This window comes from Medicago sativa, chromosome 3 (genome assembly GCF_051527215.1).
Source record: "Medicago sativa cultivar Bolivia chromosome 3, Bolivia_mono, whole genome shotgun sequence".
Classification (NCBI taxonomy): domain Eukaryota; kingdom Viridiplantae; phylum Streptophyta; class Magnoliopsida; order Fabales; family Fabaceae; genus Medicago; species Medicago sativa.
The window spans coordinates 20,691,264-20,706,377 of record NC_140751.1 but is presented as its reverse complement, the minus strand read 5'-3'; the positions used below and the strand labels follow the sequence as shown (position 1 = coordinate 20,706,377).

The window sequence follows — 15,114 nt, the reverse complement described above, 5'->3', positions numbered from 1 at the left end:
AGTTGTGGTAACTAGTGCCCCTAAGACATTGTTAAGTAATAAAAAAGTCTTAAGTTTTTATATTTAAAAAAGTTATTTTGTAGCTAATATATGATGCTTTTGCACTCTAGTTTTTGTTTTAAAAGAAAGTCTGACATAAATCTAACATTGGCTAGACCGGAAACCCCTATCGATTGGCACGCCTATTCCCACCCTTAGATGTGATGCAACATGAATCAATGCGGATCATGCCAAAATCTTTGCTCTTTGTATGATATTGGTATTATGTGATTTGAACCAACCACCATATTATTTGTTTCATTTCTAGAGAGCAAGATTTCTCACAAACTAGATCTCGAATTCGGAGGTTGTATATTAATAAAACAAAATAAAATATCAGCTTAAACAACAATCTTATTTACTTCAACAACACTTATACATGAAGGATATGACCATCAATAAGTAGTAGTACAATCAATTTAAACAAGCTCAAACTAAAAGCAATATGTAATCTTAATAAGGTTTAAAGCGTATGTTGGTGTTACCATGAGTGTGCCAGAATCACAGTGGGTCAACTTGATTCCGACACATCCATCATGATACCCAACAAATACTAAACCTTAACAATCACTCCCCTATGGTTTTGTAGCCTACGACATATAGTATTGAATGAAAATATGTATAAATCATATCACACACATCGTACAACATGGCCATTTATAGTAGAAAACTACGATTGAATTTATGGACGATTGCGTAAAATAGGTCTAGGTATAATGATAGTAATGGGAGCAGGTTGAATAATAATTTCGCGAGGAGGTAGTCGTGAGATATCAAGTAGCTCGTATTTTTCAAATTTAGTAACTCTAGAATTTCTGGAGCAGACAACTCATATACTTTAGGAAACTCTGGTTTTGACGATTCAGGTATTTCTGACTTTGGTAATTCAGAAACCTTGAGAAGTTCATGCTTTGCTAGAGGTGGAAAATCAAGTTTTGAAAGCTGAGGTATGTTTGACTCTAAAAGAAACCATTGTGTTAGGTTTTCCTGACAATATAACTACAATCATGAATGGAAAAATGATTCTTGACAAAGAAATGCAAGACATGGTTTAATCAAGATGATGAGAAAAATTTCAGGAAGATATATTATAGTAGTGGGAGTTGTTTGCTATGCTAATATGATGATTTTGATATGCCTTGTAGTGTGTTCTACATGTGTTATATGTGAGGCTTTTATAGATGAAATTGTGTGACTGAAATTTAATTACAACTATTTTTTTGTTTAACCATCCTATATATGCATTGAAAGCCTATGTTCTCAAACAGAAAGCAATCTCAAAAGTGGCGTAACTAGCAGAACTGTAGGAGAATGCAAAATCTATAATCTATAACATACTTTTCTTAAAAAAAAAAAAAAAAAATCTATAACATACTAGTGTATTTTTATTTTTTTCGAAGTTGCCTGGATTAAGTTAATGATATTACTGTCCGTGTTATACGTATAATATTCATAAAAAACTCACATATCTCAGAAATTTCCCTAATATAATTAGATCTCAAAAATGAAGACCAAAAAACCAAAAGTGAAGACCAAAAAAAAAAAAAAGATCTCAAAAATAATAAAAGAAAAAAGATTACTCATATTATAACTCGAAATTTAATAAATAAAATCAACTTCAACGTAAATATGAAATAAATAAATCCTAGTTATGTAAGTTGAAATATATATCAAGAATATTTGTTTAGAATGAAAAGAATGGGCAAATGTAAGAAAAAAAATGATTTTCTTATATATAAAATTGAATAAAATAAATAACTTATAATTTAAAAAAAATAATTTAAAAAATGAGTTATCTACTAAAACAAATTCGTTACAAAAACTTTAAATGAACTTCGGGTGGTGATCAGGGTCAAGGGAGACCTCAAGCTCAAAGAGCATTTACATAGCTATTTACGATCACCCACCAAAATTACGATCATCCATCAAAAGATGTCATCACATCGGCAACAATAATTGAACCCAAGAAAGATTTTGCGCATGAGTCAATAAAAAAAAACTTCTATCTAAACTATATTAAACTCAGTTAAATTATTACCAACTAAGTCAACCTTCATTGATAATTATCTATTAAATTTAATAAATCCTATACTGAGTTTAACATAATTTAACTGAGTTTAACATAATTTAACTGAGTTTAATATAGTTTAGATAGAAGTTTTTTTTTTATGCGGTGACCGGGATTTGAACCCCGGACCTTGCATATATTGTGCATTGTTCATACCAACTGAGCTAAATTCACGAGGACAGTTTAAACTGAAGTTTAATGAAAAATAAAACTGGGAAACAAATGAAAAATTAAAACTAAAATGTATGATTATATTTAAATAGAAGAAAAAATTTGTATTTATCTCCGTCCCAAAATGTAAACAAAAAAAAAAAAACTCACTTTCTTTGTTCCAAAATATAAGCAAAAAAGACAAACTTTTATCCTATTTAGTTTTTTTTTTAAAACCATCATTTCGAAGAAAAACTTTAGCTTATTCTCATGAAATTAAATGAAAATTACATTCAATTTTCTCCATAATCAATACCCAATAAAAATTGTTTTTACATTGTCCCATGAAACTTATTTCAAAGAAAACACAAAAAACTATACTCTAAATTCTTATGTTTTAGTTTTCTTAATAAGTGTGATTTGATTTTATTTCCTTACAATTTGAGATTTTAGATTTTTATAAAATTTTACATAAATAATCTATATAAATTAAAATCACAATTTAACGGTCAAAATCAACTTTAAACGTCATAAATTCGAACAAAGGCTAAGATAAGATTTTATGTTGCCTTGTTAACAAGCAATGTTTGATACAGAGTCAATGTGCTCTTAATTTTTTTATAATGCTAGCTAGTGGTACCAGTAGAAACTTTCAATTTCTGAATATCATTAACAAACTTGGGAAATATTAACAAACTTGGGATCGATATCAATCAATAATTTGATAAGTACAATCAAATGTAGTTTCTAGAAAATCATTTCATCTTGTAAGATATTGGGATTTTTCCCTCAAAAAAGATATTGGGATTTTGTGCTTCGAATCAACTATTCCTTCTGTTTCAAAATACATGTCTAAGTCAACCATTTTACATATGTCAATGCACAATTTTGACCGTTAATATCTTTAATTATCTAAAGTAAAAAATTATAAAAATTTAATATTTTGAAAATATTTGTCGAGACAAATCAAACAACATCTTACATGCTAATATTTGTATTTATACATTAGTTAAAAAGTATGGTCAAAGTAAGTCAAGTAAATAGTGCACATTGCAAAAATTGGACATGTATTTTGAAACGGAGGGAGTACCATATTACTATTATTTATTTATATTGAATGGTTATCAAATTATTTATTTCATGTTTAGGGCAAGACTTCTCAAAAGTTATGAAGTTGAATTTGGAAATTGTATATTAAATTCTATAAAACAAAATAAAATATCCTCTCATACAACATTAGAATTTGAAAATCCTGGAGGTTTCTCACTAAAATACAATATGATTAAATTCAACAACATTTATACATGAAGCATATGACCAACAATAAGGTTCAAGCTAAACCATAACAACCACTCCCATATGGCTATTATATACAACATATAATACTGAATTAAAAATATGTATAAATCATATCACGCCCATCATAAAAGATGAGCTTTAGACACAGTATAATATAAAACTATATATGACTTTAGAAAATGCAATGAAAGGAATTAGTTCCAACTTAAGGAGTATTGGTTGGAACATCTTTAGGAGTTTCAGGGAATTTAGGTAACTCGGGTTTTGGCAGTTCAGGGACATTAACTTTAGGTAGTTCAGGCTTTGTCAATTCAGGTATCTTAGGTAACTCTAGCTTTGGTAATTCAGGTACCTTTGGTATTTCTGGCTTGGGCAACTCAGAGACTTTTGGTAGCTCGGGTTTTGGTAATTCAGGTACCTTAGGTAGCTCGGGTTTTGGTAATTCAGGTACCTTAGGGATATCTGGTTTGGGCAACTCAGAGACCTTAGGTAGTTCATGTTTTGGCAATTCAGGTACTTTAGGTGGCTCGGGTTTTCGCAATTCAGGGGCAATAAATTTAGGTAACTCAGGCTTTGGCAATTCAGGTATCTTTGGAATTTCTGGCAAAGACAATTCGGGGACTTTAGGTAGCTCAGGTTTGGGCAATGCAGGGAACTTAGGCAACTCGGGAACTTTAGGCAACTCAGGAATTTTGGGAAACTCGGGTTTTGGCAATTCAGGAACATTAAACTTAGGTAGCTCAGGCTTTGGAAGTTCAGGTACCTTAGGTAATTCTGGCTTTGGCAATTCAGGTACCTTAGGCAATTCTGGCTTAGGTAATTCAGGAATCTTAGGAAGCTCAGGCTTTGGTATAGGTGGAAAATCAAGTTTTGGAACCTCAGGTATGTTCGACTCTAGAAGATTGCGTGCCCCGACAACCATTGTAATACTCTTGGCTGACAGTATAGCTAGAATGATTAATGGAAAAATAATTTTTGACAAATTGATGTAAGCCATGGTTTAATCAAGCAGCTGAGAAAAACTTCAGGAAGATATATTATAGTGGAGCTTTTTGCAATACTAATGATTTTGATATGCTTCTGTTGTGTGTTTTGTATGTGTTGTATGGAGGCTTTTATAGATCAAATATTGCAACTAAAAAAATGTGTAAGCAAGGGTAAGTTGGTGAGATTGTGTACTTGTAAGTATTGTTAGTTCAACTTCTTACCTATACAAAATTTAATTAGAACTTTATTCTTGTCAAAATAAAAAAAATAGAACGTTATTGTTGGTTAACTAACCTATATCTGCATTGAAATTTGGAAGGCTGTGTTCTAAAAGAGAAAGCAATCTCAAAGCCAATTGAACCATGGAAGCGTAACCAGCACAAATTTTTTTAGAGGATTAAACTTCATTAATAAGTTAAAAAATTTCACAATAATTTTTTCTTAAATAAATGCAAATTAAAGCAATGATAAAGCAAATAAAAATCAACAATAATAATTCACAAAAGTTTTAAGGAGTCAAATATATATTTTTTTTTACAAAGATAATAAAAAGGAACAAACAAGGAAGAAAAAAGGAAATAGACAAAAGCAAGCTAACTATTCCCAAAGGAAGAAAATGTCTGTGGCGTCGCTTCTAAGAAGATTGGTGAGACCGACAACGGGCGACTCATAAATAATAAGGTCACCATCAGAAGAAACTCCGAGTTTTGTAAGAAAATCCGCACATTAGTTCCCTTCTATGAGAGTGTGACAAAACGTAACAATACTTTGAAGAAACAAATCTTTTATGTCTTGGATAAGGACCACATAAACATGATATTTCTCCACTGGACCATTATTAAGATTATTAAGATCTATGCAAACAAGAGAGTCAGAATAACACACTAGCTCCGCATAACTGAAATGCTTGGCCATGATCGTGACTCTATACTGGATACTATATATATTAAAAGTTGTTCAAAATCAATGAGATATTTTTACGCCATTAAATTAATTTTCCATAAGATAAATTATGTCGTAAAATTATCTAATCCTTGTAGATATTTTACATCAAATTATATTGAGTGAATAGTTATTTGAATCTTGCAAACATTGTCCCTGAACATTGCCCCTATAATCTCTGAAATATAATTTTGTATCAAATTAATCCTTTAGTTTAAAAATGACACTTAATTTTATGAAAATACACATGCACATGACATGTTCAATTCATGTGAAAAAAAATTGTTATACAAAATTTCAAAACAAATCATAATTTAGACTCAATTTTTGTCATCTTTATTCTTTCCACTTTTCTGGATTAGATAAACAAAGATACAATTTACATGACTTATTCTTGATTATTATTCAAAAAGGATATAGCAGAAGAGTGGTACAATAAAAATGATGGGCAATCTATGAAGCACGGACACAGACACCGGACACGACACGAACACTGACACGCCGACACCGCTAATAATTTGCCGACTTCACTAATAATTTGAGAAAATTACATAATTCAGTGTAATTATATGTGTCTGTGTCATGTCGGGATCAGACACGGCCTAATCCGAGTAGTGTCCGTGCTTCATAATAGTGTGCAATTAAACAACATCATTTATCATAATCTTAGACTGTCAATAAAGGATTCATCAAGCTTCCTATTGAAAAACCTATTGAAATACTCTTCATGTGTCATGTTCTTGTATACTTGCTGGTTTCCTTCACCAATTAACTTCTTAGCAGGTGCAATGTCCGTAGAAGGGTTTGGATAGCAAAATGTCACTATTGTCAATCTTTCCTTCATCTTATTTACTACAGCTCTGTGCTCTGGTGCTTTGTATATTCCATTGGTCATCACCTGCATAATGGAAGAACATGCATCATCAAACTCATCATTTTGATTTTAAAATTTTCCTTTTTGTGTCAATCTCATTTTCTAAATCAAAATTTGGTGGAAATTCTTTTACTGTATGTTTGGATACTTTTTTTAATGAACCTGCTTTTATAGAAGTGCATTGGTTAAAATTTAGTTTAAATTGAAGTAAGTTTTGTCAAGCCAAGCCAATGCTTGTTTCTTCTACCGCAAGAAACCCTATAATCACGTTTAAGTTGTTAAATATTTTTATTCTGAAAGCAAGGTTACTTGGAGTAAATTTTTCGATTCAACACAGTGTCGTCAAATGGCGGCACTCACGACGAGAAAAATTTGCATTATCAGCGGCGAAATGCCCTCGGAAATACAAAAAAAAACTGTCGGTAATGTCAATGCATAGCAGAGTTTGGACAAGCAGCTTTGTTCTACATCAAATTGTAGCTATACCGCTTAGTGTAGCGAAATTTGAACATCCAACATGGACAACATTGACTTGACATCAAAACTAATTTTTTACATTTTTTTGAGTTATGAAAGCAAAATCAGTTAGGATTATACCAAAACCACGGTAATCCAGAGAAAAATTACTTTTCATATTTTCCAGTGTGCATATGCATAAAATATCATAACCCTATTGCTTTACCTATTAAGTGAAATGTAATTACAAACATGCAATGAATCATTATTTAAGGATTAATTTGCAGCTTATGAGTCAAAAAAGACAAACCTCAATTATATGGCCAATGTTAGCAACAATGGCTCCTTCTATTGGTTGAACACCGACCCATTTTCCATCTTTGAGAAACTGCAGCCCTGGAAAATCACCGAAATCAACCAGGAGAGTGATCCCAGAATTGTCAGCATGAGGAATAATTCCAAGAACTCTTTCAGGCTCTGGACATGGTGGATAGCAATTCATCCTTATATCGTATAGTCCTTCGTTGAAACTTTCTGATATCTTTGTATCTTCGAGTCCCAAAGCCAATGTAATGAAACTCACAATTGATATTGCTTCCTCCCTCATTTCTTCAGAATATTTTTCTAATGTTTCCCTGATAATAATATATTGCAAAAGAAGACCGTTACGAAACAAAAAAGATTGTAATAAAAGTTTTCCAATGGAATCTCTTGCTTAAAACAAAGATCATAGCCTGTTATGAGAAGGAAAGTTATGGAGAAAACAGATGTATAACATTTCATATCACTGAAATCGTGTCACTGTATAAAGCACCAACACATAGTCAGACATCACACCAGACACAAAACCGATAATAATTTGAGAAAACGTAAGTGATTGAATATAAATACATGTGTCGGTGTCTTACACTGGCACGTATCGGACACCAGAGTGACCGGACATACCTTCGATCTTAAGTGTCGGTGCTAAATTGGCCTCACCACTGCTAGAAGAGTTTGATAACATTGTTGAGGCCCAAAAAAATCCAATAGGCCAAAGAAAACTTAAAGAGACTATCTGGTATTCTGATACATATTTAGAACACTTTACACCATCGCATTATATAGATATTTGCATAAATAGTTCAATTAAGTTCTAATTCAATATGTTTAATATGAACTTATGTAAAAGGCTATAAGTTGTTTCTACACTCAAAAGAGAAAATGTGGTAATCTTTTTGTGTATGTCATATGAACACCTTTTCCAATGTAGAATTTAGGGTATGAGTTTCATATGTACAATACTTTTCATGACAGAGCGAAGTAATATTAGCATTAACGGCTGGACCTTCCGCTCTCATCCCCCTTGATTTGGGTTCAAAGTACGAAATTCTGCAGCTGGTAAGTTAGACATAAAGGTCATTGTATATCCTCAATGAGGTTAGTGGTTCCGCTTAACCTTGCATGGGGGTGCGCCTCCCCTAATCTAATTATTTTTTCATAAAAATAATTACTTTTCATGACAGCAAATTTTGTACCAAATAAGTGTTTCTGAACTAGCAAAACTTAATAGCCTTTGGCATCATTACGCTGTTCAGTTCAGGTACTCGATAAAATAATGTATATACCTGAATTCAGGAGGGTTTTGAGGCCACAAATCCAATTTTCTGTTCTGAATAGGTAGAGATTTGAGGAAGATCATGTCATTCCAATCTAGCTTTTGTTCCTCAGAGGTAACAAATGCTTGACCATACCCTTCAAGACTTCCTGGTTTCTGTGCCCATCTTTTTTTCTCATGTAAAGGAAGATCGAAAAATCTCTTAACTTGATTCCCCATATTCTTAAGGGATGAGACTCCATGGTTTACTATCTGCATGAAAATGTTCAAAATGACAAATAGGCACAACTCTGACTAATGTTTTTTTTACTGTATTGAGAATATAAATCAATAAATTATCGATACATATGAACTAAATTTGCAAAATCAACATGTAAAATGAAATATGAATATAAAAATTTCAGTTATAAATATAACAGATTATACAGCTTGATCCAATTTTTATAGTATAAAGAGAGTATCCTCGCCCATAACTTCAGAGATTAGTCTCTCCTGTCACGAAGTATCACATGGGTGAAAAAGCTCTCCCTCAAGAGTTTTAATGTTGCTACATTCTTGTGATTAAATTCGAATTAAGACTATTAAAACGAATCATCTTATCCATTCACTATTGGGTAAGCTTGATCCATTTTAATTATGAATTTACAATAAACACAATACATATATAGGTATCAGAATATCCAAAGCAGAAAACAAAGTTGGTGAGCTTAGGGACACCAAAGAATTACTAATTGTACGATACCGCGAGATCCGTACCCCAACTTAGTCTCAGGCTCTCAGCGCCCTATTGGCCTGGACGCTCGGGGGCTGTGTACGGTACCTCATGAGCAACATCCCACCGTACGGGCAGGAACAAGCCAAGTAGACATTTTTAACTCTCAAAGCGCCTTCACACTTCGGCCTTGATGCTCGGGGGCTGCGTACAGTACAACGAGATCAATATCCCAAAGCCATACTACTCCGGTCACTATTATTAGAAAATTTTCCTTTTCCAAGTTTATTGAATAACTAGTGTATCTTGACTATATTATAAACTAGATACATCAATTATTCAATGAACCTAAAAAATAAATATTTGTTTATAATAGTGACAGGAGGGAATAGACATCAAGATGGACGACTGGCCTGGAGAGGTCAACTGACTGACCTGTCGAGCCTAGTTGCTTACTGAGTATGCACACAACGGTTTAGTGTCATGTCAGCTCACCTGAGAGCTGGCTGACCGACCGACCTAAGGTCCCAAAAGCACCGACTGACGCTAGGGCGTCACTCTCTCATCAGGGGCCGCTCCTAGGTCAAGGCTAGACAAGAACTACATGGCCTTGATTCCCCTGTCAGGCTATACTCTAGACCAGAACACTAACTAAGAATTTCAGAGTTAAACTCCACCTTAAACTAATATAATCCACTAATTTATTTTTGTATTTAACCCTCTAATTCTCATAAGACACCTTGATAATTAAAGACTAACCAAAATTTCTTTATAAAAACAAATGGCAAAAATTGCTAAATGGAATTTTTGCTACTATAAATAATTGGAAGTTAACAGAAAAAAGATTACTAGTGGTTTCTTAATTTGTAGTACCTGAAAAACACCCCAGTTTTTACAAGCAAGGTGAAGCTTAAGAAGCTCATCTTGTTGTGTATCAGCGTTGACCAACTTGGCTTTTCTATTAAAGGTATGGTAAGAGATGGATCAGAATAAGGAAAGGTGCTGAAATCATCATCACCATCATCTCTTATATACCTTTGTGGCACTTTTTGTGGACTTTGGAGTGATAGTTCTTGAACACTTGGAACTGTAAGTGATGATTCTAAGCTCTTTGTTTTTGATTCCATTGTTAAATTCTGTTTAAGCTTTGACAAGTTTATTGCACTTCTTGTTTTGTCAAATGGTGTGCGGTCCAATGAAATATTTTTAGTTTTATATAGTATAGTACTGTTTTACATTAAATGTCTAGCTATATAATTTAGGGTTAAATATGTTTCTAGTCCCTATAAAATTACAAGTTTTAAGTTTAGCCTTTATAAAATTTTAATGGTAATTTTAGTTCTCCATAATATTGTAGTTTGTAAGAATAGTCCTTATTTTGAAAACTTCTTATATAAAATGGACACTTTTAGTCCTCCAAAATAGTCCCTATAAAATGTAAATAGGGACTAAAAGTGAATAAACTTTTTATAGGGACTAAACATAAAAGCTTGTAATTTTATAGGGACTAAAAACATATTTAACTATATAATTTATAAATAGAAGATCTACATTTTCTAAAAAAAAAAAAAACGGTTAAATATGTTTTTAGTCCTTACACTTTGCGTCTCTTTGAAGAATAGTTCCTACATTTCATTAAACTAGACTCTTGACCTGTGCTACCGCACGGGTCCTACCGAGAAGAAGTTAAACGAATAAGTCGCAACAATGTAAACATATATAGTTAATAGAAGTCTTATAAAAATTTAAAAATATGTTCCATTCCACGACAACAATAACAACAAAATGAGATGATAGTATACCTCAGAAAAAGTTTTGAACTTTAATCATCAAGATACATTGCGAAAGACTTCATGATAAACAACATTTGAGATGATATGTATGCTCACAACTTTTGGGTGATAATACAGGGGAATAGCAAACCTCCAACATGTGAATACCAACATTACACAATATTACATAGATGGATGTTTATTAATATTGCTACACAACAATCCTACGATAGTATCAATATCAAAATATAATCATAACCATAAGGTTACTCAACTGCCCAATGAACAGCCACCAAATTCCTTCTCCAACCCACACATTACCCACAAATTTCTTGAATATGCTTTCAATATAGCAGCAGACATGTACACACGACCACAATCCCGATACCAGCAAATCTCAATAGCAGCTTGATTCAATGCCAGGATATATCAACCATCCTTACCACTGTAAGAACACCGGTGCAGTAGAACAGAACAGCCAAAGATGACATGCCAGAATAACATAACATAAAGCTTCCTCTTCATAGATACCAAACCTAAACCCAATTTCCTCAATAATAACCGAACAAAGTCCAAGCCAGACTAACAAAACCATACCAAAACTTCAAATGTCCTTAAAGCCAGACTAACAAAACCATACCAAAACTTCTTCCTACACCATACATATGCAGCATAAATTTATAATTACCTACCAGGACCTGCACTTTAAGGAATTAGTACACCACTGAGATGAAGGACATTTGAAGCATGCTGATCTTACCCTTAATCAATAGCAAGATATCATTTGACATGTTCTGAAATAAACTCAAATCAACCAAGTCCCAAAACAAATTAAAATCCTATTTTTCAGGCTAGTGTTGTGACATAATTACTATAATTTATAAGAACAGATAGCAAACGCAAATTGAGAGCACTAACTTTTATGAAAATAGATTTTTGAGCCAAAACTATTGTTATCGATCAAGGCATCAACGAATCATCATGACCAAAACCACCTGTAAATATAATCACCTATCATACCTCTAATAACTAGATTTATTTTTTTTTAGCTATAACATGATATTAAATTCAAATCGAAAATGCGAATTAAATTCAAATCGAAAATGCAAATAACTTGAGTTGAATTCTGAATTTAATATGAACCGAAAGAAAAAAGCAACTAAGAAAATCATTTTCCATTTCAAAGGTTTTAAACAACAAAGTTCACTTTTTCAGCATCACATATAAACTACAAAATAAAATCCAACCACAATCCTTCGATCATATCATAAAATTACTGAATTACCGACCACAATCCTTTCATCAGCTCTAATGTGATGTCGTAATCAATTACCTGATGGCCCTCTATTAAATTGATAGAAATTAGAGAAAAATAGTGAGAGAAGGGGATACCTAAAATTGATTCAAGAAATTCCATCCCAACCATCTTTCTTGAGAAAGTTATAACTTCACCGATTTACAATCCGGTTTGCATAACCAAATGAACAGCAAGCAAGACACAACACATGAGGTACTTCATCGCTCTCTCAGAAAGAAGAAGGAGTTAGAGGAGGAAAGAGTTTGGCATTGAAAACATAAGAGTGAATGGGAATAGCAAAAGAGTTGAGAGAATGGGAAGATAGAGAGACACCTCGGGTAATACAAATTCATTTGAAAACTGGATGGACATTGAAGGTTCATTAGCGGGTAGTTGGCAGCAAGGGTCAGCACTTAATGCAAGCATGAAAGGTCATCAGATCAAAGGCTGAGATTTAGGGTGTGTTTGGATAGTGGAAGGAATGAAAGTTAGAGGAAAGAATGTTAAAGGAAAGAATGTAAGACGAAAGTGAGTAGAAAGTGAGATGATTTGTTGGTTGTTTGGTAAGAGTGAAAGAGGAAAGAAAGAGATGAATTTAGTAAAAGACATAAATAACCCTATGTTATTGTGTTATTTAAATAATTTTTCAATGAGTATGTCTCATAAGAAATGTGTATAAGTATTAAAAATAATAAAATATTGTTTGAGATTACCATGCAAAAGACAAAAAAAACATTGAAACAAGGATTGTAAAAATATACAAGACTGAAGGGCACTTTAGTACATTCAATAAAAATAGGGGTATCTTTCCACTTTCTCCCCAATCCAGCGCAGAAACATTTTCTATGAGGGACCTGCCTAAAAGTTTCTTTCCTTTGTTGTGCCAAACCATAGAAAGACCATCTTTCCACTCTCTTTCCATCTACTCACCTATCTTTCCTCTCTCTTTCTTTGGAACCAAACATACCCTTAGGGTGTGGTTGGCAGTTGAAATTAGCATTAATTATAGATTAGGGAGGGAAAAACAGAAGTGATTAGGGCACTGCCAGCTCATCAACTCTGGCTTTAATAATAAAGGATGTTTTTAAAATCCTCACATTTTATCTCCGTTATCAAAATTAGTCCCTGTCGTTAATTCTCTAACGGAATGTTGATATGGCGGTTAGTGGGTCCCAATTATTTTAGGGTTAGATATGTTTTTTGGTCCCTACATTTTGCGTGACTTTGAAGAATAGTCCTTACATTTCGTGACCCACTAACTCTCACATTAGCATTCCGTTAGAGAATTAACAACAAGTGCTAATTTTGATAATGGAGATAAAATGTGAGGATTTTAAAAACATTTAATGAAATGTAGAAACTATTCTTCAAAGGGGCGCAAAATGTAAGGACTAAAAATATATTTAACCCAAAAAAAAAATGTAAACTGAGGAGTTGAATATGTTTTAGGCTCTATAAATATTCTGATTTTTTGTTTTCGTCCCTTATTTTATTTTTTCAAAATTTGGTCCTCTAAAAGTTTTTTATAACCATTTTAAGTCCTTGATTTTTAGTAAACTCATGTATGAAATTTTGAATTAGTTTTTGCATGAATGTTTAGAATATTATAAGACATAAAAATTCATATTTAATTTATCCCATATAAAACAAATTTGAAATGTTTTGCTAAAGATAATTATACGATGTGTTAAACATAACTGAGAAAAATTCAAAATTTTGAATAATCCACATGAGTTGACTTAAAATGGTTTCAAAAGTGATAAAAACAAAATCGGGGGAGTAAAAATTGAAGAAATTTTTTAAGGGTCTAAAACGAAAAAGTTGCAATACCTATAACAACAAAAACATATTTAATCCTAAATAGAATTCACACAAATGATTTAATCTAAATACATCTCGCATGATAAAATGATCCACTCGACAGAGTATAGATCTAATTAAGAGTTTCTATTATGCCATCCTCTTATCGCTTTAGGAATCATGCTTCTTTTGATCTTTTTTTATTGCTTGTTCACCTCATATCACTTCATAACTTGTTATTACCCATTGAACATATTTTTATCATGAGTGATTCACTTTTCCATAGGCAGTAGTCTCATCTTAGTCGATGTGTTATGGAATTTCTCTCTAGGTAATCCTTTTGTCTAAGGATCAACTTAATTTTCATCTATGCGTACATGATCCACTCTTACAATTCCTATAAAGAGTAACTCTCTAATAGTGTTGTGATGATGATTTATGTCATTCTTATTGTTATAGTAACAATTCTCAATTTTTTCAATAAACACCCTACTATCACAATGAATCAACATTGCTGGTAACAATTTTTTCCATAAGGGAATCTCTGCTAGCAAGCATCTCAACAAACTTACTTCTTTCGTCATAGATTAAGCTAATATTGTCCATTTCTTATATTTCCAAGAAACAACTCCTCCCGTGATATTAAATATATAACAATTGATTACTTTGGAATCATTTGATAATGTGTTCACTAATTGAAGGTATCTCATGTGTATATCAGAATTTAGCTTGTTTATTGTTTTTGTACTCAAGCAAGTACTATCAATTGTAAATACATATTGTTGTGAACAGTGGCAGAGCCAAGATTGTTACAAAGCCTTGGCAAATAAAAAAATTTGCAACACATTTATAGGTGTTTACATAAGAAATTGCAAGCAAATAATCAAAAAATCTAAAGAAATTGCCCAATCTATAGGAGTTTATATACGAAATTCAAAGGAATTTACATAAGAAATTGCAAAAAAATTTGGGCCATAGCCCGGGCGCGTGCCCGAGGTCACCGGGCAGTGAAATCGCCGCTGGCTGTGAACAAGTGTCTAGGAAAAGATACTAGGGCCAAAACCCTAAACCTCCACTATAAATATTGACCCTGATCAGGTAAGTCCACTCCGCACATGTAC

General features: G+C 32.5%; 2 protein-coding genes across 3 annotated transcripts; both read right to left on the bottom strand.

Moving 5' to 3' along the window:
• Positions 1-3,516: 3,516 nt before the first annotated feature.
• On the bottom strand, positions 3,517-4,645 carry LOC146936300 (uncharacterized). Its single transcript, XM_085751219.1, has one exon. The coding sequence runs from the start codon at positions 4,551-4,553 to the stop codon at positions 3,762-3,764; it is 792 nt and encodes a 263-aa protein (XP_085607345.1). The 5' UTR covers positions 4,554-4,645; the 3' UTR covers positions 3,517-3,761.
• Positions 4,646-5,798: 1,153 nt separating this feature from the next.
• LOC146936299 (protein SRG1-like) lies at positions 5,799-10,351 on the bottom strand. 2 transcript variants are annotated; one of them, XM_085751227.1, is made up of 4 exons: positions 9,998-10,351; positions 8,423-8,664; positions 7,126-7,450; positions 5,799-6,383 (listed from the first exon to the last, which is right to left on the bottom strand). In XM_085751227.1, exons 2-4 carry the CDS (start codon positions 8,629-8,631, stop codon positions 6,144-6,146), a joined length of 774 nt encoding a protein of 257 aa, XP_085607353.1. In that variant the 5' UTR covers positions 8,632-8,664; positions 9,998-10,351; the 3' UTR covers positions 5,799-6,143. The 2 variants fall into 2 exon arrangements, with proteins under 2 accessions (XP_085607353.1, XP_085607352.1); XM_085751226.1 differs by lacking the exon at positions 8,423-8,664 and having other exon boundaries at positions 9,998-10,304.
• Positions 10,352-15,114: the final 4,763 nt, after the last annotated feature.

Bases quoted from the DNA above. Each gene is read 5' to 3' on its own strand.
- LOC146936299 (XM_085751226.1), bottom strand. From the start codon at position 10,251: ATGGAATCAAAAACAAAGAGCTTAGAATCATCACTTACAGTTCCAAGT. The intron at 7,451-9,997 runs GTACTACAAATT...TATTATTATCAG, and splicing joins AAAACTGGGGTGTTTTTCAG to GGAAACATTAGAAAAATATT. The intron at 6,384-7,125 runs GTTTGTCTTTTT...TCCATTATGCAG, and splicing joins ACATTGGCCATATAATTGAG to GTGATGACCAATGGAATATA.
- LOC146936300 (XM_085751219.1), bottom strand. From the start codon at position 4,553: ATGGCTTACATCAATTTGTCAAAAATTATTTTTCCATTAATCATTCTA.